At 42.9% G+C, this 24,635-nt stretch overlaps 2 protein-coding genes across 3 annotated transcripts; both read left to right on the top strand.

Annotated features, from left to right (window-relative positions):
• Window positions 1-852: 852 nt before the first annotated feature.
• Window positions 853-19,925, top strand: galnt7 (UDP-N-acetyl-alpha-D-galactosamine: polypeptide N-acetylgalactosaminyltransferase 7). 2 transcript variants are annotated; one of them, XM_041036740.1, is made up of 15 exons: window positions 853-1,473; window positions 4,766-4,877; window positions 8,550-8,868; window positions 10,724-10,890; window positions 11,406-11,536; window positions 11,911-11,990; window positions 12,900-13,082; window positions 14,638-14,755; window positions 14,861-14,983; window positions 15,210-15,325; window positions 15,807-15,909; window positions 16,097-16,195; window positions 17,070-17,198; window positions 17,288-17,318; window positions 18,091-19,925. In XM_041036740.1, exons 1-15 carry the CDS (start codon window positions 1,351-1,353, stop codon window positions 18,195-18,197), a joined length of 1,941 nt encoding a protein of 646 aa, XP_040892674.1. In that variant the 5' UTR covers window positions 853-1,350; the 3' UTR covers window positions 18,198-19,925. The 2 variants fall into 2 exon arrangements, with proteins under 2 accessions (XP_040892674.1, XP_040892673.1); XM_041036739.1 differs by lacking the exon at window positions 12,900-13,082 and adding an exon at window positions 13,361-13,543 and having other exon boundaries at window positions 855-1,473.
• A 1,157-nt stretch (window positions 19,926-21,082) lies between these two features.
• saraf (store-operated calcium entry-associated regulatory factor) lies at window positions 21,083-24,593 on the top strand. Its single transcript, XM_041036744.1, has 7 exons — window positions 21,083-21,274; window positions 22,024-22,202; window positions 22,491-22,689; window positions 22,778-23,041; window positions 23,202-23,355; window positions 23,446-23,549; window positions 24,028-24,593. The coding sequence occupies exons 1-7, from the start codon at window positions 21,208-21,210 to the stop codon at window positions 24,051-24,053; spliced, it is 993 nt and encodes a 330-aa protein (XP_040892678.1). The 5' UTR covers window positions 21,083-21,207; the 3' UTR covers window positions 24,054-24,593.
• The last annotated feature ends 42 nt before the right edge of the window (window positions 24,594-24,635 follow it).

Here is a 24,635-nt window from a genome sequence, read left to right as displayed (position 1 = left end):
GTATTTGGAGCAGTGGGCCGTTAAGTTGCATATATCTCAGGCTGTCAAAACACTGTTTGCTTAATGTGTCAACACTGTCAAAAGGAAATTTATCTTAAGGCTTTCCTCATTGGTGAAGGAAGTATTCAGATCTGTCACTTCAGAAAAAATACTAATACGGTTGTCACATGAGAGTAAAAGATGGGGGTATTGTTTCATTACTTTCCAGTATTGTATCTTAGCAACTAGGTAGTTACATTCCACCACTGGGTTCATCAGGTTAATAATCATTTGTGGTTAACTGCAGGCTTAAAAATTAATTTAGTGAGTAGTCCAGGTAGATTTTCAGTCCAAGTCACGTGGTCTGAGAAGTAGCCTTACAGTATATTTGATGTGGTGTTTGACGGTTTCGTTTCCGGAAGCCCTTTGTCCAAGGACTGGTGACGTGTTAGGTGATGCTGTGAGGTCTGAGGATGATCTGAAATTACCTGTACACACCTGTCATCCAAAAACCCTCCACATGATGTCTTCACATTGTGCTGAAAAAGGCAGCACTCTACACTCATTAGTTTGTGCTTTAAAAACACAACTTATTATTAAGATGTTTCATATATATAATTATTTTATTTTCAGTTGTGTGTCTATTCAAACTTGTCTTTCCCTGCTTGCTGTGTCCTTCCCTCCTCAGGAATCACTGAAGACCTTCTTTGCATTCCTTCTGTTCAGACCTGGTCATTACAACAATGAGCCACAGCCCTTATAACAAATGTAGTCTGAAGAACCAGACAGACCTCTCACTCCCACACCCATTAAATCCTGCTTTAATATCCGCGAGTCCTCGAAGAGTCCCTGCTGCACTCTAATGTCAGAAACTCCGGGACGCAAGTTTAATATTTAAAATCTGGATGTTAACCAATCTACTTAATTATACTTAATAATTCATATCTATGGCAACATTTTGGCTTGTGTGTGGAATCACATCGCCCAGAGGTGAAACATTTTAACGCCGCCACAGGCGTGTGTCTCTCAGCTGGGCAGAGCTTCGCTGCTGGGGGCTGCTCCACCGGAGCCGTGTCAGCAGTAACGTTAGCAGGGCAGGGACACAACTGTCAAGAAGGAGACGGACACGGGAGCACTTTCCGCTGGCCTGGTGGAACACAAAATATCGTTTTTATTGGAAAGTCGCCGTAGTACCTCTACCTATCGTCGAGTTAGTGCCAACCTTGTTGCTCAAACTTGCAACATCAGCAGCGACCGAGTTGTTAGCTGCCTGCCTGGCTATCCTGCCAGCCGGTTAGCCCTAGCACGGAGCGGTAGCAGCTAACCTAGCTTAGCTGTCGGCAGCCTGGCTACCCGGGAGGAGCTTCCAACATGAGGCTGAAAGTAGGATTCATTTTACGGAGTTTGCTTGTCATTGGGACCTTTCTTGGTTTGGTGGTGCTCTGGTCATCTCTGTCGCCGAAACCCAGCGACGAAAACCCCTTTGGAAAACGGGTAAGTCAACAGCAAACCAGTAAACCTGAAGTGTCCAACAGAAGAAAATGCACGTAGCGTTAACATATATCAGCGCTAGCATGACTCCAGCACAACCCGTCAAAATGCATGGGACATTAGCTCTGCAAAACCAGTGTGTGGGTGATGACTGATCATGGCAGAGGGGTCGCAGAGGCAGATTGGTGCCATCACTCCTAATATAACAAGTGTGAGGACACGCTTTCATTCAGCTAGATTTACTACACTGGTTGTCATGGAGATTGGTTCCTAGCTGCCTTGATCGTGTGGAGAATAGACACCTTTGGGTGAACAGTTGCATCCTCCCTCGTTTAATACTAGCACTTTTACTCAGATGGCACTGTGAAGGTTAAAGTCCTCCACCACGCAGGTTAAGTCCTGGACGCATATCCGCATATGTCACCATATCTCTGCCATGGATCCCTAAGACGGAACTGTGGTGCTGGTTCACAGCTGACACGAGTTCAGTTCAGTCAGGTATTTGATATTAAGGTATATCGACTAGCTCGGTTGTTGGCTTTGGCTCCTGTCATTCTCCTCTGCTGCAAGGCATTTATAAAACTGAAGTGATATTAAAGGATCAAACTCAACCTCAGATCCTCACATTTGAGAATCTGGAACCAGCAAATGTTGCTTAAAAAATGTCAGATGATTATTTGATAATCAAAATAGTTATTGATTAATTGTTGCAACTCTAAATTTGACCATCAGACTAAGCTGCCTCTAAGTTCTCTAACTTAAAGACTAAAATGTAAAATCAGTTGACCTTGAGAACAGCTATCAGTTTGTTGGCTTTCCAACAAACTACTGTACAAAATCTGTACTACTACTACTACTACTGTACAAATCACTACAGTGTTCCCACAGGTATGATACCACCTGTGGGGTGGAGGACACAAACTATATTGTACATTTCACAATATTGACTATTGAACTGGATAGAGTTAACAGCGATGCAGGCTGGGGTTTTTCACAGATTTAAAAAGCAGGTTGGTGTGTCTGGGATAAAAAAAAAAGTTATGACTGTTGTCAATATTTTATGTGGAAAATGAATTGGGCAATACAGACTGCACCAGAATCACATATACAATACAGTCAAAAAATAGTCATTTTTAAGTGAAATGCTTTGCAAGAGTAAAGTCGATTGCTATGTCTACCCGATTTAGCTACTGATCTGGATATCAGTATTGATAGATACATTTATGGGTATACATGTATAAGAGAGTGAAAGTTTACAACAAGAAAATTTATAAAGATAGTGTTATCAAACGGAGGTAGATGTCGTGTGTCGATTTTTCTCAAACAGAAAAACTCATTTGTCCTCTGAGGTCCCATCTGAATATACAACTTGTGTTATCAAGGGGAAGTGTGGGTATTTTTGTGTGAAGAGCTATACAATTTTTAAGTAATTTCATCAGCTCAGTCTGCAGTGTAAGTTCTTAAGAAGCACACAAAAATAAATCAGTGAAGAAAATCGATTAAGAGAGTAGGATATTATAATGTCAGCATAAGTTAAGCAGTTTTTTTTCCAGACTTCCTGTAACTGACGTGATGTGGAGTCCTCAGGGGACTGTGTTACCTACGCCAAAACACCCCTTGTAATTGGCCTTGAATAAACAGCAGAGTGAAGTAAGTGTGGTTAATGAAGAGGCTGGTTAATGTTTGATCACCACATCCCCTAAAGGTGCGTTAACTATAAATGTCAGCGAACACACCATCACTACACCAACAGTTATCTTTTGTCGACTTATTGGCAAATGCAAACACATCAAGGCTTAAGACCTTCTCACAATCAGTCAGATCTCACATACTTTCAACACCATATGTGTCTTTTAGCTAGAAGGTGCCATGGAAACAGAGGGGAGCAACCTAAACCTTTTAAAGCTGAGATTTCTGTGAAGTTAGGCTTTGATGATAGGATTATTACTTTCACTTTTTATGGTTGATGGACTTTTTTAGTAGGTGCCTTTTAGTGTTTCTGTCTCATCAGTAACCAAGGAGTCAAATATGACACAGTTATCTGTAAAAACACAATCGGACATTGTCTCACCACCTGTGGGACAGTGGAATAGTGTAAAACCACCAGATGGAATATACATTGTGTCACCAGTGTGCTTGTTCAGGTGGATGTGCATCCGTGTGTGTGTGTGTGCACATGAACAAACAAAACAAGACAAAGACCCACTGTTAACAAGACAAGACAGCACCACAGTGCTGTTAGTGGTCCAGAACTCCACAGGGTACCTTTTTAAAGAGCTACAGTATTTAAGGTTCCCTAAATGTTTTGTGGATGGCTAATTGATTAAGAACCCCAAAACTTTCATCCTAGCTCCCTGCTGTTTTGAAACTCTAAGAAATAAAGCTGGTTGGTCTTTATATTTGTGTCTTTTCTCATTACATGTGTACATCTGCACTAAGTGTTGTGTGTGTGCAGTGGTTACTTGGTTTACATGGTTCAGTTAGAGCTGCATGATGTGTAAAATGTCTGTGTGGAAGCTGTGAAGAAAAATGTGATTTTAAGTTAAAACATAAAGAAGAAAGCTGTCATATGAGCTGCCTGTCTTTTTTTTTAGCAGTTTATAAAGAAAATTCATATTTTGTGTAACCATGAAATATGTTTACAATTTAGCTGGGAGTGTGCACTTCATACAGCGCAGCATTGGTATCTATAGTGTCCGTTGTAACCAAATTATCAAGGAATGAATTGTATTGAATCAAATCAAAATGAAATGACACACGGGTCTGACATAGCTGCTGACTCGATCAGCTTGCTGGGCAGATAGTGTGCACTGGGTGTTGGACATTTCTTCTGAAAATGGAGGCCTGTGGAAGGTTAATGAGAGCTTTGTCAGACTCAACCACATAATAGATGTGTGAGCTTTAAATAATCATGAGCAAATTGAGCCTAAAAATCTCTGTAGACCTGCAGAGTTGAACAATACTCTCATAATGACAAACCCAAAGAGAATTATGTTGCCTGCACTTATCCCCCTCTGTTAGTGATTGTCTCTGACAGGCTCTTATTAGCTCTAATTAATCTTCCCAAATGATACACAGCTGTTTCATGCTGAACCAAATGTGCTGTATCTTCTTGCTCAGTGTCACTTGGTGTGAAGTTCATAGTCATATTTAATCTTTTTAAATATATTCTTTTGGTATTTTTCATCCATTGCTTTGTCCCTGCATGTTCAACCACTGTGTTCCGCTACGATGTAATGTCAATAACGTGCATCTCTGTAATACATCATGGCCTCTGTTGTATTCATCCACGCAGGATGACAGTTTGCTGCCCAAAGCAGGCCCTGCAGATCAGTTTAAGCCTGTGGTTCCCTGGCCTCATGTGGAGGGGGTAGAGGTCGACCTCAACTCCATCAGACTCAAACATGGTGAGTTCCATTTTCAAACATCCCATTAAAAAAAAAAGTAAACTCCTACATTTTTTCGAAAAAACACACCTAAACCTGCAGGTGCCATTTTACACATATATATACATATATAAGTTTGAATTGTGTGATTTTATTTTATTTATTTATTTATTTATTTTAACCAGCGTGGTGTGTTTGCAGAGTACTTAAGCTGTGTCACTTTATCAATAACCATGAATCAGAATGTAAGTCCAGGGAAGTGAACACATTTAGGGGGAGCTCTGGAAACTGTTGCAATTACCAAACAGACCACAGTGAGTTTGTTTGGACCAATGCTGAAGTTGCTTTGTCATTATCTTAGCTGTGGTTTAAGGTTTGAGGCAGGTATAAACCTGAGTTGTCTGGAGCAAAATCCGGTGGCTTCTTAAACCCAGCTGCTGTGTCTTCAGAAACAGAAGTTTAAAACACACCTTGCGGTTTCGTCAGAGACTGTGTCCTGATGAAATCACCTAAAGTGGGGGGACTTCTGGGTTATGGTGGCGTAAGGATGTCCTCTGCAGCTCTCCTCTAAAAGATGTTTTCAAAGCTTACGTTTAAACGTTGAACTCATGTTTTCTGGGGTTTTGATGCACTTAGTTTGGGTGAGTGTGGGTGTAGGGGTGTGGGGATGTGGGGGGACATCCTGTTGATATATACTGTATGTTCTTTTCTTTTTTGTACTGTTTCCTGTTTTGCCATTTACCCCTGTTAGTTCCACTCATCCCTTTTATTCTGACACTCTTTTTATACTGTATAGCATTCTATTCCCCGGTGTCCTGTCCTGTGTTTTACAGTGTGGTTTAGAAAATAATAAGTATGGTTAGGAATAGCTCTAGAAAGGTCAGTTTTATTTTTTTTGGAATGTGAAAACTTTAAACCAACATGGGAAGAGGAATAAAGTGCTGGTACAGCTCGATCAGCTGTGGGTAGAGACACACTTACATAGGGCAGATATAAAGAATTCATTCCAATTTTGATCCTAAAGCTTGGGGCACAGCCATTCTTATACACGTTTCCTTTGAAAGTGAGGAAATAAGTACAGCTGCTCAATAAGAGGGTTGTCCTTGCCAGTGTATACACTCCTCTCTGGAACGACTGTGCCTACATTAATTCCTTTTTTAAACTTATCCATGATACCAATAACCATCGCCTGTTTGTTGGGGTGACTTAAACTGTTCTCTGCTCCAGACTTAATAGGTCTCCATCAAACCTGCACCCCCAACTACCACAGCTAATTAATAATTTCATTGAACAAGATAGAATGGAAGAGCCATGTCATTTTCATTTCCCCATAGGTTGGACTTTTTTTTCCTTTCACCTGTTCATCATACTTTTTCTAGAATTGACAAAACCTTTTCTAGCCTTCCCACCTATCATAGCATAGTCATTTCTGTCCTTTGAATTACACTTCCCTTATGTACCTGTCTTGTACCAATTATGATGCCAGAAACCTCTCCTTCTTTCTGGCAATACTTTTGTGAAATTCATCTGTACACAAAGAGCACTTTTTATGCAGACTAGAGCATCTACAGAACGGTCCCATGGTACCAGATGGGAGGTGTTAAAAGCATACTTGCATGGAAAAATGATTGGCTATGCATCAAATACTAAAAAGGCAAGGATGGCCTAATTAAAATGGCTCACAGCTGAAATTTTGCAACTAGACCTTCAGTGTGCTTTGACTCCCTCCCCAGAATTATACCAAAGCAAATTCGCCCATAGACACAGTTTGACTTAGCCTCTACCGCAACTGTGGAACAGCTTCTATTGAAATCTCAGCACAAATTCTACTCATTCAGTGACTAAGCAGGCAGCCAATCAAACAGCAGCGTCACATCAGATATTTAAAATGAAGATCGCCTCAGACTCTGTGACCACATACCACATGGAGATTAATGATGCCTTTGCAGCATTCTGTGCAAAGATATTTCTAAGTCAGAGAATTTAGTTTTACCAACCCTTGACAACTTTCAGAGAAGTGACCTTGATCGCCCCTTGACCGGGGAGGAGATCTCGGAAACTGTTGCAATCTGGCAAATCCCCAGAGTCCCCAGAATTTAAGAAATTCACAAAGGAGGTACCTCCATGTTTACTGTCTGTTTACCAAATTACTTTAAACCTGTTTTCTGCCTGACCAAACCGACTTTATTAGAGGCGGGCATTCATATTTCATTACCCATTCAAGAGAGTGTCATCCCATTTTGAATATCTTGCAGTGGTGGTACCTCGCTCCTTTCACACGCTAGTTAAACAAAATTTCAGGCCTCTGTTATTAACAAGCCAGGTCAACCTGATTAAGGTGAATGTTCTTCCTAGATTTCTTTATTTGTTCCGATTTATTCTGAATCTTGTTCCTAAAAAAAAGGTAGTGTCACTGGACTAAACCTTCTCAGGCTTTGTATGGGACACAGGACTCCACATATTCATAAACATAATTGTATTTAATCCTAGTCTCAAGGGTGCCATATCCCAGATTTATGATGAAACTCTATCAACCTGCACTACTGTACAGTTCAGCCACCTCTGTCTTTCTAGGAGGAAAATGGCAATGCTATACCCTAACACTGATTCCACCTGAAACTGGTGTAAATCTATTACAACAACCTGGCTGTACATGGTTTGGTTATGCTCAAGCCTTCAAGCCTTCTGGTAGAAGATGTTTGAATCCCTTAGCAACATGCCATCTTTTCTTGTTTGTTATACTGTATGTCTGCTTATTGTATATATTTTTTAAAAATAAATAAACCACCTAAATGTCACTAGTGGTCACTGTACAGTGGCAAGGAATGTAAGTGAACTCTTTAGAATTTAGAAAGTGTGTGAACCCCTCTGGTATCAATAAAAGCTAAATGAGTCGTTAGCAGGGGATCAGGAGTCTGATCCATGAAAGCAGATTTAAGATGTAGGTTAGAGCAACTTTGTCTAATAAAAAAAAACCCCACTCATTTTCATTTTCAGTTTGCTGTTCACAAGAAGAATCTGCTGACATGAGTCAGAAGCCTTAGGCTACGTTTTGTATGAAGCTGGAACCTTGTGTGTAGACACATCGTGAGTGAGAGAGTACAGGCTAAATGAAATAAATGTAACAGAATTCACTCACACTGTGGAGTGAGCTCAGAGAGACGTTCACATCAGACGTCCTCAGAACAGCTCTGTCCAGAATTCCTCCTGAACAACGTGCAGGTCTGATCCACAGATACTGGAAGAGCTGGTTTGGTTATTGTTGTCAAAGGAGGTTCAACCAGTTATTAAATCCAAGGGTTCGGTTTCTTTTTCCACCAGGACTCTAAATGTTGAACATTAAATACACGTAAGCTTGTAAGCTTGTTTGTGTGTTACTAGAGTAATCTCATTGTGTTTGTGACTTGGATGAAGTCACATTTTATGACATGTTAACCCAGATTATTTATTGATAACAGTAGGATTGATTGATAAAATCATTAATTTGGTGCATAATTCTAAGCATCATTGTTTATACTTTAGCTAGTCTTTAAAGGTCTGGAATTAAAGTGGGTGAATCTGCAGAACCCCTGCACTAAAATCTAAACAGTTTTTATTTTTTTTATGGCAGAGAGAACAAAAGAAACAACGTTTACTTTGCAGTTATTTGTTGTGGTATTTAGTCATCATTTGATTTCTGGTTGTTCTCCTCAGGAGGAGCCAACCTCCCCGAGAACCCTGACCAGCAGCCCAACCAGAAGCAGGTGATCCAGCAGCAGTATGTGACATTCAGACCCCACACACATGCCTACACTAGCCCCATCTTGAAGAAAGGTATCCCAGGAAACTTTGAGCCCAAGGAGCCTGAGCCTCCAGGGGTCCCTGGAGGTCCTGGCGAGGGAGCTAAGCCATTTGTCCTGGGTCCAGAGTACAAAGACTCGGTCCAAGCTTCCATCAAGGAGTTTGGCTTCAACATGGTGGCCAGTGACATGATCTCTCTGGACAGAACCATCAGTGATATACGCCATGAAGAGTGAGTGCTGCTGTTCACACTGACACTGAAGTCTGCTGCCTTCTTTACACACTGGACTATCTTTGTGAGGTCACTCATTGGCATAATGCATTCCTTAGACACTTTCCCTAACCTCAACCATCACAACTGACTGCTAAAGCCTTAAACCAAGTCTTAACCTTCTAAAAGCGCTTTAAGGTTGTGTACACTGGCTACAATGTCCTCACAGCTCCAAAATGTCCTCACGACAGTGGTTTGGAAACAAAACATGTACATAGAAAGACATGTACACACACGTGTGTATGTATCCACCCACCTGATTATTTGTCTGATATATCAAGCACCAAACCAGGCCAAACAGCCCATGATTAACTTGCCTCTTAAGCAAACACACACACATACAGAAGGCAGTAAGGCGTAACTCATACACACACCTCACTGAACAGTGTGTCAATATGTCCAATACCTCGAGTGAATCTGAATAGACCTGAGCTCACGCAGTGTCTGCTTTGATCATGTGGTACGTCACAATCTCTTACACACACCTCACTGAGCAGGCTGCCTTTAACTGGTCTGACAGATACAGCTCTAGACAGTTGAGCCAGTCCTTTGCAGTATCACATCATGAATGCATGAGTCCCACTCAGTGATTTCAGAAGCTCTAACACAGGCTGACAGTTCAGTCCTCAGATTCTCCGCAAGATTTTTCCAGCAACTTTAAAAAAAAAAAAAAAACTCTTATTCTCTTTAAAGCAACATCCAGCAATAAACAGGAGAAATACATTCACATCCAGCCAGGACAGCAACACACCACAAAACCTGTATTCTCCATTACAGGAACACTGTTTTTCATTATTAGATTGATGTTACTTTAGATTTGTATTGTTGTGTAGTCCAGTGTAAGGACATGTGTATCTAAGGGTGTGCCCATATTCACGCTACGTTACAACACTGAGTGTGTGTGTGTGTGTGTTTTACTGCCGTTGTTCTGTTTCATTGCGCAGTGTGTTTAGTAAGTTTAGTGACAGCTAACAAAACCCAATAGAAGTGACAGCTGAGTTTTAACAGGGCAGAGAGTGAATCCACAGTGTGTCAGTGAGCGGGGAAAGGACTCCGTTTAGTGTGTTTGCAGGGAAAAGTTTCAAGGCAGCAGTTACTTTATCTTATCATACGTGATCACAAGGTAAACAGTAGAAACACAATGCTCGTTCTGCAAAGTAATTCACTGGGAATGTGTGCGTGCATGTATTTGGCCTATTTATTAGTGCCTTGCTCATAACTCGAACCTTTTTCCTGGGACACCCTGCACTTTTTTGCGGGCACCCTCTGCCTTTTACATCACTGTTACATATCTTCCACCTCTTATGGCAGTATGTCTGTCTCTTACAACTTTAAAACTCAACTGTTACAATGCAAAAATACTCAAAGATCACCACCCACAGACTCCACCCATTTCCAGCACCACCTCGTGCACACATTGCCACACTGCATTAGATAACTATTTTCACTCATTTTGGACTTGCCCACACATCCAGTCATTTTGGTTTGGGGCTTATGAGTAAACTGTGTGAGATCCTTGACGTCAGTATTTCTTACTGCCCCTCCCTGTCTCTCCCAGGGGATCTGATCTACCCAACACACATATTCCAACACAGCTAATAAAACCCATAGACTTGTAGACTTCACCACTGCAAATAAGACCTGGAAGACCAGGACGAAAATAGACCCTGACACTGATGACAAAGTAAATTGGCCCCAGTGAGGTTCTCATTATTTCTGCACAGTGACATGAAGCTGAATTAGAGAGATAGCAGCAGGAGTCGTTTCTGAATGAATGTAACTGACCTGCACCTGGTCATCTGTTCCACCTCTGTAGGTGTAAGTACTGGCATTATGATGACAGACTGCTGACCTCCAGCGTGGTGATAGTCTTCCATAATGAAGGCTGGTCTACACTGATGAGAACCGTCCACAGCGTCATCAAGAGGACTCCCAGGAAATACCTTGCTGAGATAGTCATGATAGATGACTTCAGCAACAAAGGTGGGTATGCTCTCCTTACATACAGACCCACAGCCGCACTAAACCTGGTTTCTGGCACTGTGATAAAATGAAAATGTGTTTTCTTTGTGTTAAAGCAGAGTGCAGAGTGGAGCCTGCAGCTTTTGTGATGTACTGTAACACTCTTTTAGTGAGAGCTGAGCTCTCAGAGGCAATGTGGTTAAGATGGTGGGAAGGGCAGAGATAAATTGATCGTGTTCAAAGATGACAGCTGAACTCGCTTTATTAAATCCAGATATCCTCTCTAAGTCCCTCTGGTGGTGGTTTATAAAGTGAGCTGAGACTCTGTTAACAATAAGGCTGCATGTGCTCTGTTACAAGCGAGGAATTATGCCATGACAAGACAATTCTTATAACCCCACAGGGAGAAGTGTACATAAACGTACAGATAAGGAAAGGTGATTATGAATGTAAAGAAACGCTGGAACATGTATTATTGAGAAGCGCTTTAATCACAGTGAAAATGACTGTGTGTCTGTGCATGTGTGTGTGTTTAGTCCATCTGAAGGAGCGTTTGGAGGAGTACATCAAGCAATGGAACGGTCTTGTAAAACTCTTCAGAAATGAGAAGAGAGAAGGACTGATCCAGGCCAGGAGTATAGGAGCCAAGAAGGCCACTAAAGGACAGGTATCACATGGTCTTACTGCTACTACTGTTACTACTGTGTGAATGTTTATGAATGAATGAATACACCCCTCCTGTCAGTGCTCCTTCAGAAGCTCTGCCCTCCAAATTCATTACAACACAGAACGGCAGAATCTAGAGCATCTTAAATGGCTTCCTCATAGCTGAAGCAAAACAGCTATGACGTGCACAAACACAGCATCAAGCAACAAGGAAGGTGATGTTACCTTCCTTGTTGCTGATTGGCTGGGACAGTGTTGTTTGTTTCCCATTTCCAGGGCTGTTTCTGAAACACCTGATCACACTGACACCATCACAGGCTTGTTAAACAGAAAGGAGCACAGACATCCAAGAGTTAGAGTATGTTTGTTTTCTAGGTGCTGATCTACCTGGACGCTCATTGTGAGGTTGGAATCAACTGGTATGCTCCATTGGTTGCTCCTATTTCAAAAGACAGGTAACACACACACACACACACACACACACACATACACGTACACACACACGTCTGTTCAGCCTCACATGTGATAATAGCTGTCAGTGGTTTTAGCTGGCCATTATCCAATAAGAGGCCATATACAGACTGGTTTATCACTCAGTTACAGTCTGTTTATTGAATCATAACTTTCCTTTTCAGCGTATTTGGTACTCTCTGTGTGTCACAGCGTAAATATATTATGCTAACATTTCTTTATACATTTTATTAGTAACTTAACGTTGGTTCATGCAGACATGATCATCATCATTAGTGATGGTATCCAGTTGTATTTACATATCTGCACTCCAATATCCATATGTCTATTCTTACCTTTATTCTGAAGGTGGCCTTGTACAGCACTGTCAAAGTCATAATCATCACTATGTCACCTATAGGTTTTCTTCTCTCCAAGACCTCTGAAGGTGCCTTGTGGGTATCTGGCACCCTGACGTTAGCAGCAGATAGTTTAAGTCTTGTAAGTTGTTGCGGTGGAGCCTCCGCTGATCAGACTTGTTCCAGCACATTCTACAACAACTCCGTCCCTCCTCATAGCTCTGTCGGTTCGGTGCTCACGACCTCTGGCTGGCATCACCTGACGAGGACTGTATCTGCTCATACCTGTTCAGTGTGTGCTATACACAGGCTCTATGAAGTGTAATTACATCTGGAGTAATTCTATAAGAGTTTCACTTTAACCTGCGGTGTATCTGCCATCTCCTGTATAACTTCCTCCATAGGTAGAAGCCACTGTGAGCCACTGGAACACAGTGTTTTACAATGTAAAACAAAAACACTTTCAGATGTAGTAACCGCACAAGACACAATTTCTGAGCGCTCTGTGTGTGTGTGTGTGTGTGTGTGTGTGTATATATATGTGTGTGTGTGTAGGACAGCATGCACAGTACCACTGATAGACTATATAGATGGTAATGAGTACAGTATGGAGCCGCAGCAGGGTGGAGATGAGGACGGCCTGGCTAGAGGAGCATGGGATTGGAGCCTGCTCTGGAAGAGAGTACCACTTAGCCAGAGAGAGAAGGCCAAGAGAAAGCATACCACCCAGCCCTACCGGTACACACTCCACTGCCAAGCATGCTAACATTCATCCCTGTTCTGTTTTGTCTCCATCTCCCATCCCTTCATCCCACCTGTCCTATCCTCTGCTGTGTCTCGCCCTGTCTCGGTCTCTGACACCCCACCCCATGTCTTTGTTTTTTTACTGGCACTTCTGTCCGTATTTGCCTGTTTTGTTTTTCCCTTCATGTACACCACCCCTACACCCCCCCACCCCCATGTATTTTGTATGCATGCCCCCCCCCCCCCCCCCCCCCCCCCCCCCATTCCGTCAGAACGGTGTGTACGGTGCCTCTGATCGACTCCATCCACGGCCAGAAGTTCACCATCGAGCCCCAGGGTGGCGGAGACCAGAACGGCTTTGCTAGAGGAGCGTGGGATTGGAGCATGCTCTGGAAGAGAGTTCCTCTGGGAGACAGAGAAAAAAAACTGAGAAAAACTCAGACTGAGCCATATAGGTACAGAAAACAATGCCTCCTGTCTAAATCTGGGCAAAAGACAAACACGTCCCAGCTTACTTGGACCAATGCTAATGATATGTCTGACATTAAGACTTCTACTGCATCAACTAACCTGTGAAGAAATGCTAATCCTAAACCAACTCCTGTCAGCAGAATTGCCTAAAGTAATCTCAAAAACAGAAATATTAAGACCAGGGTGTGTGGTTACCAACAGCTGATACTTGATACAAACTCTTAGGTCATTTAGATTTGGAAAACTTGAACTATATCAAATATAGAACTGAGTCTAACTCTAACTACCTATCACAAACTAACCAACTAAACCAAACCTATCTCCATCTGATGGGGAGTAGCTGTCCTGTCTATTGGCTGCCTCTGTGCTCTAATGTCTCTGCCACTGGGAGTTAACTGGTGTTTCACCATAATGTGTTGTGGGCCTTGTCTCTTTATCTGGTGGGATTTGATCTAAACCATCTTCTACTCTCAGTGTGACTCTGTTGTTTTTTTGGTATAACTACAGTATTTAAGGTCAATTTGGCAGATCATTTCCTATTTTTATTTTATTTTTTTTTCTTATCCCACTGGAAGCGCTGGGACTTTAAAGGGCCATGACAACATAACAGCACTGCCTAATGATACGTTTGTGTTGGGACATTTTGTCAGGTCTACAGGGGAGCTTCTGATGTGAATTGGGTTTCGGACCGGGGCACCATCACCCCCCCCCCCCCCCCCCCCCCACCTTCCCCCAGTCACTTTTTCACCCCATCATGTCTTGCTGTTTTATTCTGTTTTGCTTTCACCGATTTCTTATTTTGCTTGTTTCTCTGCTCTTGTCTTCTTTGTTCTCAGTTATTATTAATACAGTAACTGACTGACTGACAGAAATGACTTCTTATTTTACGTTTGATTTTCAGACCGAGCTTAAAAAAAGAACATGATGTGATTATTGGATTTTAGAGCAAACTCAGATACACAACCTGAAAAACATTAACCTTTAGAGTGAAGAATAATGTTGAGCTACACAGTGATGCACCTGTCTGAACACGTGTCTGTCTCTTTCTGGATGTGTGTCTCTGCCTTTATACTCATAGGTCTCCAGCCATGGCAGGTGGTCTCTTTGCTATAGAGAGAGACTTCTTCTTTGAGCTGGGTCTGTATGACCCAGGACTGCAGATATGGGGAGGAGAGAATTTTGAAATATCATACAAGGTAGAGCTGGAACCGTCCAGTTTATACAGACTGAAGCTGAATTTCCTCACAGATGATTTGAAAGGATTTAGAGCAACGTTCACTTTTGTTTGTATATTCGTGTAGATCTGGCAGTGCGGCGGCCAGCTGCTCTTTGTGCCGTGTTCTCGTGTCGGCCATATCTACAGACTTCAAGGATGGCAAGGCAACCCCCCACCCGCACATGTTGGATCCTCACCCACTCTGAAGGTAGAACGGCACACAGAAGCCACATTTCCACTTTCACAGTTGTCCACAGAGTGGGTGCAGACACACCCTTAATCTACTGTTAGAGTATCAATACCTGTACCTGCTCCACGTGTCTTTAGCTCTATCAGTGGAAAAAGGAGAAGAAGTGGAAACTTTTAGTTTTAGTATAGCACTATTCAGGTGTACTTACTGTATACTATAAAAACATGTGTATGTGTGTGTGCAGAACTATGTTCGTGTGGTGGAGGTATGGTGGGATGAATTTAAGGACTACTTCTACGCCAGTCGCCCTGAAACTCTGACCCTAGCCTACGGAGACATCAGTGAGCTGAAGCGCTTCAGGTATAACAGACACACCACAAAACGATGCAGACTTTTTTTCTTCGTTGCTAATAAATATTCAGACTTTGTATTCTTTTGTTTCACTGAACCACACTTTCCTGCATCTCTGAATTTGCCGTGTGACCCTGAGTTCTGTAGTTTGCAGTGAATACAAGTGTCAGCTCTATGACCCAAAGCTGGTTTATTGTTGCTACGCTGCAAAAACAGGGAAGTGGTGCAGACAGATAAAAAGGTGTTGATGATGTGTCTCTGCCTGCTTGTGTTTTTCTTCCGATTACATTGCAGTGCTACCTTTCACCACACATTCGCTGCACAAGCTGACATGCCTCAAAACTGATTAAGATTGTTTTAGTTAACATTTTAGCTTCCTTTATTTTTAGAGGTGGTTACGAAATGAATATATGATCGTGTCACAGTGAAATTATAAGTTTCAGAGTTGTGAATGAATTGTTTGCTGTTTGTTGTCTGATCTCTTTGTCAGGGAGGAGCATCGATGCAAGAGCTTCAAATGGTTCATGGAGGAAATAGCGTATGACATTCCACTGCACTACCCACTGCCTCCTAAAAATGTGGAATGGGGAGAGGTAGGTGCGCACACACACACACACACACACACACACACACACACACACACACACACACACACACACACACACACACACACACAGAGTGTTCAGTTACTGTTACTGGCTCATTTTAACCATTTTGTCAAGTGCCCTGTGCCATAAGATTATGTATATGTGTGTGTATCCTGTCTGTGTGTGTGTGTAGATTCGGGGCTTTGAGACAAGTTACTGTATTGACAGTATGGGACACACCAATGGAGGCAATGTGGAAATAGGACCTTGCCACAGGATGGGGGGCAACCAGGTAAGGAAACACTTCATGTGGTCTTTGATTAGCTCGGTGGATGGAGGATTGCAGAACCCTGAGCTCACTAACCTGAGATGGGGAAACTTCAGCCAAAAGTTTGGTCAGATCAGTGTGTGTTGAATGGGGGGGGGGGGGGGGGGGGGAGTTCTGATGCTATGATTCTCCATGGAAACAGGTAACTAAAGAGCAGAGCCTCCATTTGAATCCAGTGGAGATAATAATATTACTGTGTGACTCAGAAGAAAGAGTCACTGAGTTATGAACACTGTTTTATTATACAGGTTTATTCACTGTAGTCCACTTGAATTTGCTTCATGGATGATCAAAGCTAGCTCTGTCTTATAAAGAAAACTTCCACCTGCAAGAAAGAAAAAGCCACGTATAGATTTTATTCTGAGCTGAAGATGAATCCTTGATGTGTAATATTTCACTGTGAGGAAATTTTGTAGAAATGAATTAAAGCAGGAGCATCAGTAAAGATCCTGTGGTAATGAGCTGATATCCAACCGGGACTTTGATCTTCCTGTTGAAGACTTAAACTTCTGCAAATTCACTCACTCATATATTCACTCTGATGTGGAAGGTGTGAATGAGGAAATGAAAGGCTGTGTCAGACAGCTGCTTCAGGCTCAGTGGGAGGAGACAGAGAGAAACTCAGCGAGCAGGTTAGCTCCACAGAGCTGAAGTTACCATAGTAACTGACTCTGAGTTAAAGTCATCTGTGTTTCTGGAACAGAAGACTCTGACTGTTCATTTTTGCCAAATGCAGGTTGTAACTACCTCAGAGCTATTACTTTACACTGGACACTGTGTGTGTGTGTGTGTGTGTGTGTGTGTGTGTGTGTGTGTGTGTGTGTTTGTGTCTGTGTAGTTGTTCCGTATCAATGAAGCCAACCAGCTGATGCAGTACGACCAGTGTCTGACCAGAGGAGGTGATAATTCAGCTGTCATCATCACACACTGTGACCAGAACCAGCACACTGAGTGGAAGTACTTCAAGGTAACACACACATACATACAGTGATATACAGATTTCATTAACAGTGGAAAGTGTTGGAATGAACCGTGTTTCTCTCCCTGTCTGTCCAGGATCTCCATCGGTTCACTCATGTACCAACAGGTAAATATCTGCTCTGCTTTTTTTTTTTTTTTTTTATACTCATCACTGACAATCATCAGGAGGACTAGAAGGACAGGAGAAAAATGCTGACACCTGATCAGGTCTTGTGAGGTGCAGTGGAGGGGGAGGTGGGTGTGACGGGGCCATGAGGAGATGATGTTAGAGGTTAGCAGCTGTTTCTTAGGTTGAACGTTTCCTGTGTGTTGCTCTGCTGAACACACACGGGTGTCGCCTGTGCACTTTCACCAACATGTTATGTAGAGTTAAGTCCTGCTGGCTACTCAGCCTGACACTGTCGCCAGTGTATATCAGCTAATAACTTATGATGTTATGATGATTTATATGTTTATGTATGTTTATATTGGAGTCCCCAGTTGTCACAAATCTAATATATTGTTTATAAATTTAATTTCCAGTGTAGTTAACTGTTTACTGTTATATTTACTGTGTTATAGCTTTGACAACTTTATTGTTCAGCTATAGAATATTTATAATGGCTTCGTTCATACTGTGTCTCTGTGACAGGTTTAAAGGATCCTCATCAAAGGAGGTTTTTGTTAGTTAGAAAACAAATATGGCCTGATGTATCTCGCCCACTTGCTGACGTCAACAAGTGGGTGAGACACCACGTTTGACCTGTCAAACATGGTGTCTCACCCACTTACTGACGTGAAATATTGAAACAAGCCTCCACTCTCAGACATAACATCACAAACACTTTGCCTTAAAGCAGACGAGTTTAAATCTTCCTCCCTCTGCATCCTCCTAACAGGGAAATGTCTGGACCGCTCGGACCTGCTGCACAAAGTGTTCATATCAGACTGTGACACCAGCAAAACCACTCAGAAATGGGAAATGAACAACATAGTGGCTGTATGAAGACCGGACAGCTCGCACCAAGGGGACCACTGGGAGCTTAGGGAGGAACACGGTGACTGTATGAGGACACACATCCTGATTAACGCACGCCAAGAAACACATCCATACTATACGTTTACAGATACATCAAACTGATATCGTCCTTTTGAAGGAAAAAAAAAAACTTTATTGTTATGAGCCAGTCATTGTCGGTGCACCTCCAACACCATGGAGTCAGAACGGTCTGATGTAAAGATACTGTGTATCCACCATTAACAGCTTCAACCCCAAACTGCCTCTGTCAGACTTTACTCCATATACTCACACTCCTTATACAGACACACACTCCTGATGGCAGAGGAGGAAGTGGCTGATATGGAGGCTGAAGCTACTGATCCTCAGAATGAACTGAACTGATAACATGGAACTGGAAACGTGTCGGGCTCTGTCTCTGTCTCCGTCTGTCTCCGTCCTTCATGGTTTACCCCACGTCTCTCTATCTGTTCTTTTGGGCTCTCAGGTCTTTTCTAAACCACTACAATGATTTCTGAGATGAATCACGTTACTTCTAACTCTTGAACAGTCATACTCCAATTTAGACTTTTTCAATCAAAACTGTTACCCAAACTGATTTAGATCACTTATCCAGAGTCCGGTTTTATTGGTGGAGGATTCAGTCACATCATCAGTGTGTTGAAGCTGGTGTTTTCTACATACACAGGCTGGAATACTGCTTGCTTTAGTGTGTATAAAATAGGATGTCAAACAAAAAGCATTTACTGGAAATATCAAAGAAGGAACACTCAGGTGAGCCGAATCTGTTGAACAGAGCAGGGGTGAATGGAAACAAGCAATCAGGTCCATATTTTCGAAAAAATTGTGAATTTGAATTTTGAATGCGTTGACTTGGTGGTGTCGTGTTGATGTTCAGGAGTGTTAAAGAGCTGCCTGGTTCTCTGTATGTAAACAATCATCGTGTGGAAATGACCCAACTGTCCTGTTCGGTCAGCTGCTTCTTAAAGAGCTTAAAGAGCCAGTGTAACACCACGGTAGTCAAATGACATCCATCCTCCTCTGGGGCCAAAGCACACAGAAGGTGGAGACGATGTCCTCAGATGACAGAGATGTAACTAAAGCTCCTATAGCACATGCTGAACCCGGCTAAAAAGACTCTGACATATTGAATTGTCTTTGTTTTTTTTCTTCACATTTGCACTCCAGGGTCTATACAAAGCATTTTTATCACCCCCTGTTAAAGGACCACATGTAGCTTGAAGCTAATCTGACAGGCTCATTCGTTTGTAATAAATAAGTAGCATGATTGGCAACACGCTATCAAAAGCCTGACCAGCACAAAAAAAAAAAATGACAAAGATGAAAACAAAGGGAGCATTTCTGGTTACCATGTGTAAACCAGCAGCGGTCCATCCCTCATAGAACATGCTTGGAAAAAGTCACCTATACATCTCTACTCATTCAGTTTACTTCTGTTGATTTCATCTGGCTTGAATTCATTTTCAGCAACTTCTACAGACACTGAGAAGCTTTAGAGGAGAGCACAGTGATCTGACTGACTGAGGACTTCGACCTGCCTGCCTTACTGACAGTCTTGATGAGTAATTCAGTAGCTGACCAGTTGACTGTGACTTCGTAACTGCCTGTTTGAGAAGGAAAAAAAAAAACAAATAAAAAAAAAAAACACAGGGTTGTTGGGTTGGGGCATGATGTCAGTGCCAGCTTATGGTGGGGAACAGAACCAATGAAAAATAAAAATGTGACTGCTTTTTTTTTTTTTTTTTTTTGTCTTTGCAAGGGGAAGAGGGTTTGGTGTACGGATCATCATGTATGCAATGTTTTGTACAATGTAAATAGAGTTTCTTTCTAAAGACGATCATGATGCATTTTGTGAAGGGCCTTGAATGATGTTGTAAATATCTAACTTATAGCAGAGATTTAATAATATGGGCAGAACTGAGGGTGATTGAGGAAATAAAAGACCTGATTTTTACTACAACTGCTGCGTTCCGCTTTTCTTGTTTTGATTTCAGGGAGATGACTGAGTGCGGCCGTGCTGGGCCCAGAAAAACTTCATCCTAACTGAAATCCTAAAAACTTGATCTGGTCACTAACCCTTTGTGGTATACTCACAGCAGCGCTGATAGTTTTGGTTTTATTAGTCCTGGGCTCTGTTCTTTGTAGGTTCAATATCAAGCTATTCAGATCAGATTATAGATTGTTTAACGAGTCTGGATTTTGGGCTTCTTCAAAGCTAGTTTCAGATCAATCTGGAACTGCTGTCATAGCAAAAAATTAAAATGGGAATTAACTGCAGAACTCACTTTGCTGAAATTTGTTTTGCATGTAAAGCTAGTTTTCAGAAGAGGTTCCAGAAAGATTTGATTTATAACAGGTTGGTCTGATTATCACTGAAAAGAACCTCGTCTCATCCACCAACATGTGAGAGAGTTTTTAGGGGAAACTGGTGAAATTGCTGACGAGCCCCAACTGCACACTGGGAAACGGTGGTTTTATTTTTAATGATGCATTGTGATTTAAATGCTTATCATGTGTTTTTTTTAATGTAGACTTTTAATCTGTAACGTTGCCTGTAACTCCAGATGTCAGATGACTGTCCAGAGATGAAGTCAGACTTTTAAAATCTCCCAGCTACAGGACTTTACCCTGGGCCTGGTCGGATGTGTCGATGGAGCTTTTCGAGAAAGTTTTCATCAAATATGGGAATGTCGCTCTGCAGGTGTGTACGAATCTTACGCCCCGCCCCCTTTCATACATTTACATCATCCACTGCTGTGGAACACGCTGTGTGATTGGGTGAACTGATCCTTTACATAGAGGGGTCGTGCTCGTTCCTCATTGGTAGGCGACGGCAAAAACAGATGACGCAACGGGGGAAGGTAAGTGTAGCTGTCGTGTTGACACTTTCGGTTGACTTCCGGCGTGAGAGCAGAGAGAGGAGTTTTTGTTTTAGTAACAAACTTTTAACGAGCTGCTGTAGGAACAGAGCGGAGACATGAAGCTGTTTGTTACAGCTGTGTTGCAGTTTCTGACGGTGGGACTCGTCCAGAGCTGGAATGGCGGTACGTTGGTCTTAGTTTCTGTTTCAGTGTTCGGGTGAGGGTTACAGGGCTTACAGCCGGCCGCCATGTTTATGGAACGTAACAAACACCAGTATTTCCGCTTACAACCGTTACACCTGAAACACAAGCAAAGATGAGTTTATAATCTGCCGTATATCAGTCACTACGACACGAGACAGCGCGGCAGCTATTGCTTTCACCCTGTGAGTCTGTCTCTGTGTCTGTGTGTGTGTGTGTGTGTGTGTGTGTTATCGTGAGGTCCTGGAGACTTCCACTGTAGCAGGAACTACCACAGAGGTGATTTTAGTACCTCGGACAGATGCAGTCACTAAACTTTGCAGGTGTGAAGCTGAGATCAGGTTGAAGACTGAGTGCAAAGAGGGGTGTGGTCCCACCCATGAGTACTGTAACAATGCAGTAATGACCTCATTACATGATGGGCTCTAGTTTTTAATGCCATCATTTCTTTTAATTGAACCACTCTCTGATTAAGGCTCCAGGTATAAGGGCTTAATTAGCTGTAATCAGTGGCATTATGAGTGGTTAACACATCAGTTACTAATACTTCATACTTCAGTTAGGAGTGTTGAATTCATCAGGGAGATCTCTCCAATGACAGCTGATCTTCTGGAAAAGGCCTGTGGGACATCTGGACCAAAGTCCATCTATAAATTGATTATCAACATTTACAGCTGTACACCTGGTGGATTATTGTCGAACCAGCGTTTTTCCTCCTCTCCCCTCTGCAGACAGCGTGCTGCTGCGAGACGTCCAGGTGTTGACTCTGTACAAGGGTCACTACACCACAGCAAGGCGCTCCAGCCCCATCCCTCAGCTCCAGTGCGTTGGAGGCTCAGCAGGCTGCCAGGCTTTCGTCCCAGAGGTGGTCCAGTGTCAGAACAAAGGCTGGGATGGAGTGGATGTCCAGGTGAGGACAGAGATAGGAGGATCTGAGCAGGGCTGCATCTCTTGATTAATCAACTGGTCTACAGATAGAAAAAAGTGACCATCACACTGTCTCAGAGTCAAGCTGCTGTAGCTTTTATCCGACTAACAATCAGCTGTAGTTCCACTGTACAGTAAACTGAGGAGCAGACGTTATTTACCTCATATAAGTCCTAAAAATAGAGAGTTGTGTAGCACAGGAAGAAGAAGTCTTCATGTGTTTTGAATAACGTGGTCACTGGTTGTAACTCCCCCTTTTTTTTTTTTACAGTGGGAGTGTAAGACAGATATGGACAATGCATACAGGTTCGGTCACATCCAGGTGAGCTGTGAGGGCTACAGCCACCCTGCTGATGCCTACATACTGAAGGGCTCCTGTGGGCTGGAGTACTCACTGGAGCTGACAGACGAGGGCCGGAGGAGGACACAAGGCAGCTGGGGCTCCCACAGTGGATTCAAGGGATTTGGAGGTGGGAGAGTAGGGACGTGACATTGGTGAGGGCTCATCTTCACACGCAGACATTTAAAAATGATCTTTTTCCTGTTTGTCTGTCTCAGGTCTCGGGGGCTTCGCCTCCAGTTTCTTCAGCGGAAACAAGCATCAGAGCCATCAGAGCTCGTACCCCTCAGGGAGCGAGGACTCTGGAGGCCTGCTGGTGGTCGCCGTGCTTCTGCTCTTAGCCTACGGTGTCTACAAGCTGTTCCTCAGTGGGAACACGGCCCAGGGGGGGCAGGACGGAGGACAGGCTGGATACCCCAGAGATAATTACCATGGCTCCGCTGCAGGGCCACCACCCCCAGGATTCAAACCTGACTTCACAGGTAGCTGATGCAGAAGGATACGGCGTGGGCAGAGAAACAGTAGATGCTGATTGGCTGTGGAGTACACATCCTCCTAAAGTTACCCGCCTGTAGCTCTGTAGTGTGATAAGATTACAGCTACCTCTCTGAAACCTACAACCTGTTCTTGTTTTCTGTTCAGGCTATTCCGGTACCAACGCAGGCTATGGTTTCCAAAGTGACTACACACAGGGACAACAGTACCCAGGAGGCCGAGCTGCTCCCGGCACAGGCGGAGGCTTCTGGACTGGCATGGGGACAGGAGGGCTGCTGGGATATCTTTTTGGTCGTCAGAAGTTAGTAATAAGACAGAGAGAGATGACAGAATATTTCTCCTCTTCCATGTGACTCAGAGCTTTCATGTTGTTTGTGTGTTTGTTTTGCAGCAACCAGCCCTACAACTACAACTACCACCACAACTACCCCAGTTACAGTCCCAGAAATCCTCCTCCTGCTACACCCGCCTCCTCCGGGACACGCACTGCTTCAGGTATGTTAGCATGTTAGCTAGTTAGCTTCTGCTGTGGCAGATGTGTAGCTAATGTGTGTGGAGATTTGTGTGAGAGCATCCAGTGTTTTTAACTCAGTTAAACTGTCATTTACATCTCTGTGCCTCTGAATCTGGAGTGGACCCACACACTCAGATTGAGACACTGCTACACAACTCTTCCCTCACATTTGTAAATAGTTTTGCTGCAATCATGGCCCCCTGGTTTCAGCTGTACTTGTATTTACTGTTGCATAGTTTATTTGTTACTTATATAATATATATTCACCTGTTCTGGTGGCTAAATATGTCAGATAACTGTTGTGTTTCCCTCTGAAATGTGGTGGAGCACAAGTAGAAAGTGACATGAAAAGAAAGAAAAGAAAAGACTCCAGTAAAGTACAAGCACTGAGGGACAGGACCTGAGTCAACACCCTCTGTGGGTCCTGCAGACTGACTAACATCTTTGTTTGTTTGTCAGGTTTTGGAGGAACCAAGAGGAGATAGGATCTGTGGAAGTGGACAGATTGTCCTCAGTGGGTGGTGCTGACCGTAATTGAATGAGAGACGAGCTCAGGGTTTGCTGGTGGCTGGTCAGACATCACTAAAGCACCGTGAGAACAGCCTTGTTTTTCTGTGCACATGTGCTTTGAGCTTTTGCTTGAAGGCGTCGGTGGTGAAGAACATGTTAGTTCAGGATTTCATGTGATTTAAGAAGAGGGTGATCTTGTTCAGATGTTGATCGGCTTTTTGTAAACAGGATGGCATATATCAATGCTAATCCCCTCTTTCATGTCTGGATGTTATTCCTGTGGTCTCTGTAGAGGGGACGGCTCAGACAGAGTCTCCGTCTCTCTCTGCAGTCTCCTCTTGACTCCTTTTGCATTCACATCGCAGGGAAATCGCAGACATGGAGAAATGCACATTTCTCTGTCTGTTCCTGTTTAACTGCAGCTGAACAGAGATGAGAATAATGACTGATACGGTTTGAATTAATAAATCAGTAAAAAAAAAAAAAACATTCATCCAGTTTGCTTTCACCTGCCAGCCCTCATACCTTTGCTTTCTATATCATTTAATGGAATTAGT

Source organism: Toxotes jaculatrix, chromosome 4, assembly GCF_017976425.1.
Source record: "Toxotes jaculatrix isolate fToxJac2 chromosome 4, fToxJac2.pri, whole genome shotgun sequence".
Lineage (NCBI taxonomy): Eukaryota > Metazoa > Chordata > Actinopteri > Toxotidae > Toxotes > Toxotes jaculatrix.
This window is presented reverse-complemented; position numbering and strand designations above follow the sequence as displayed.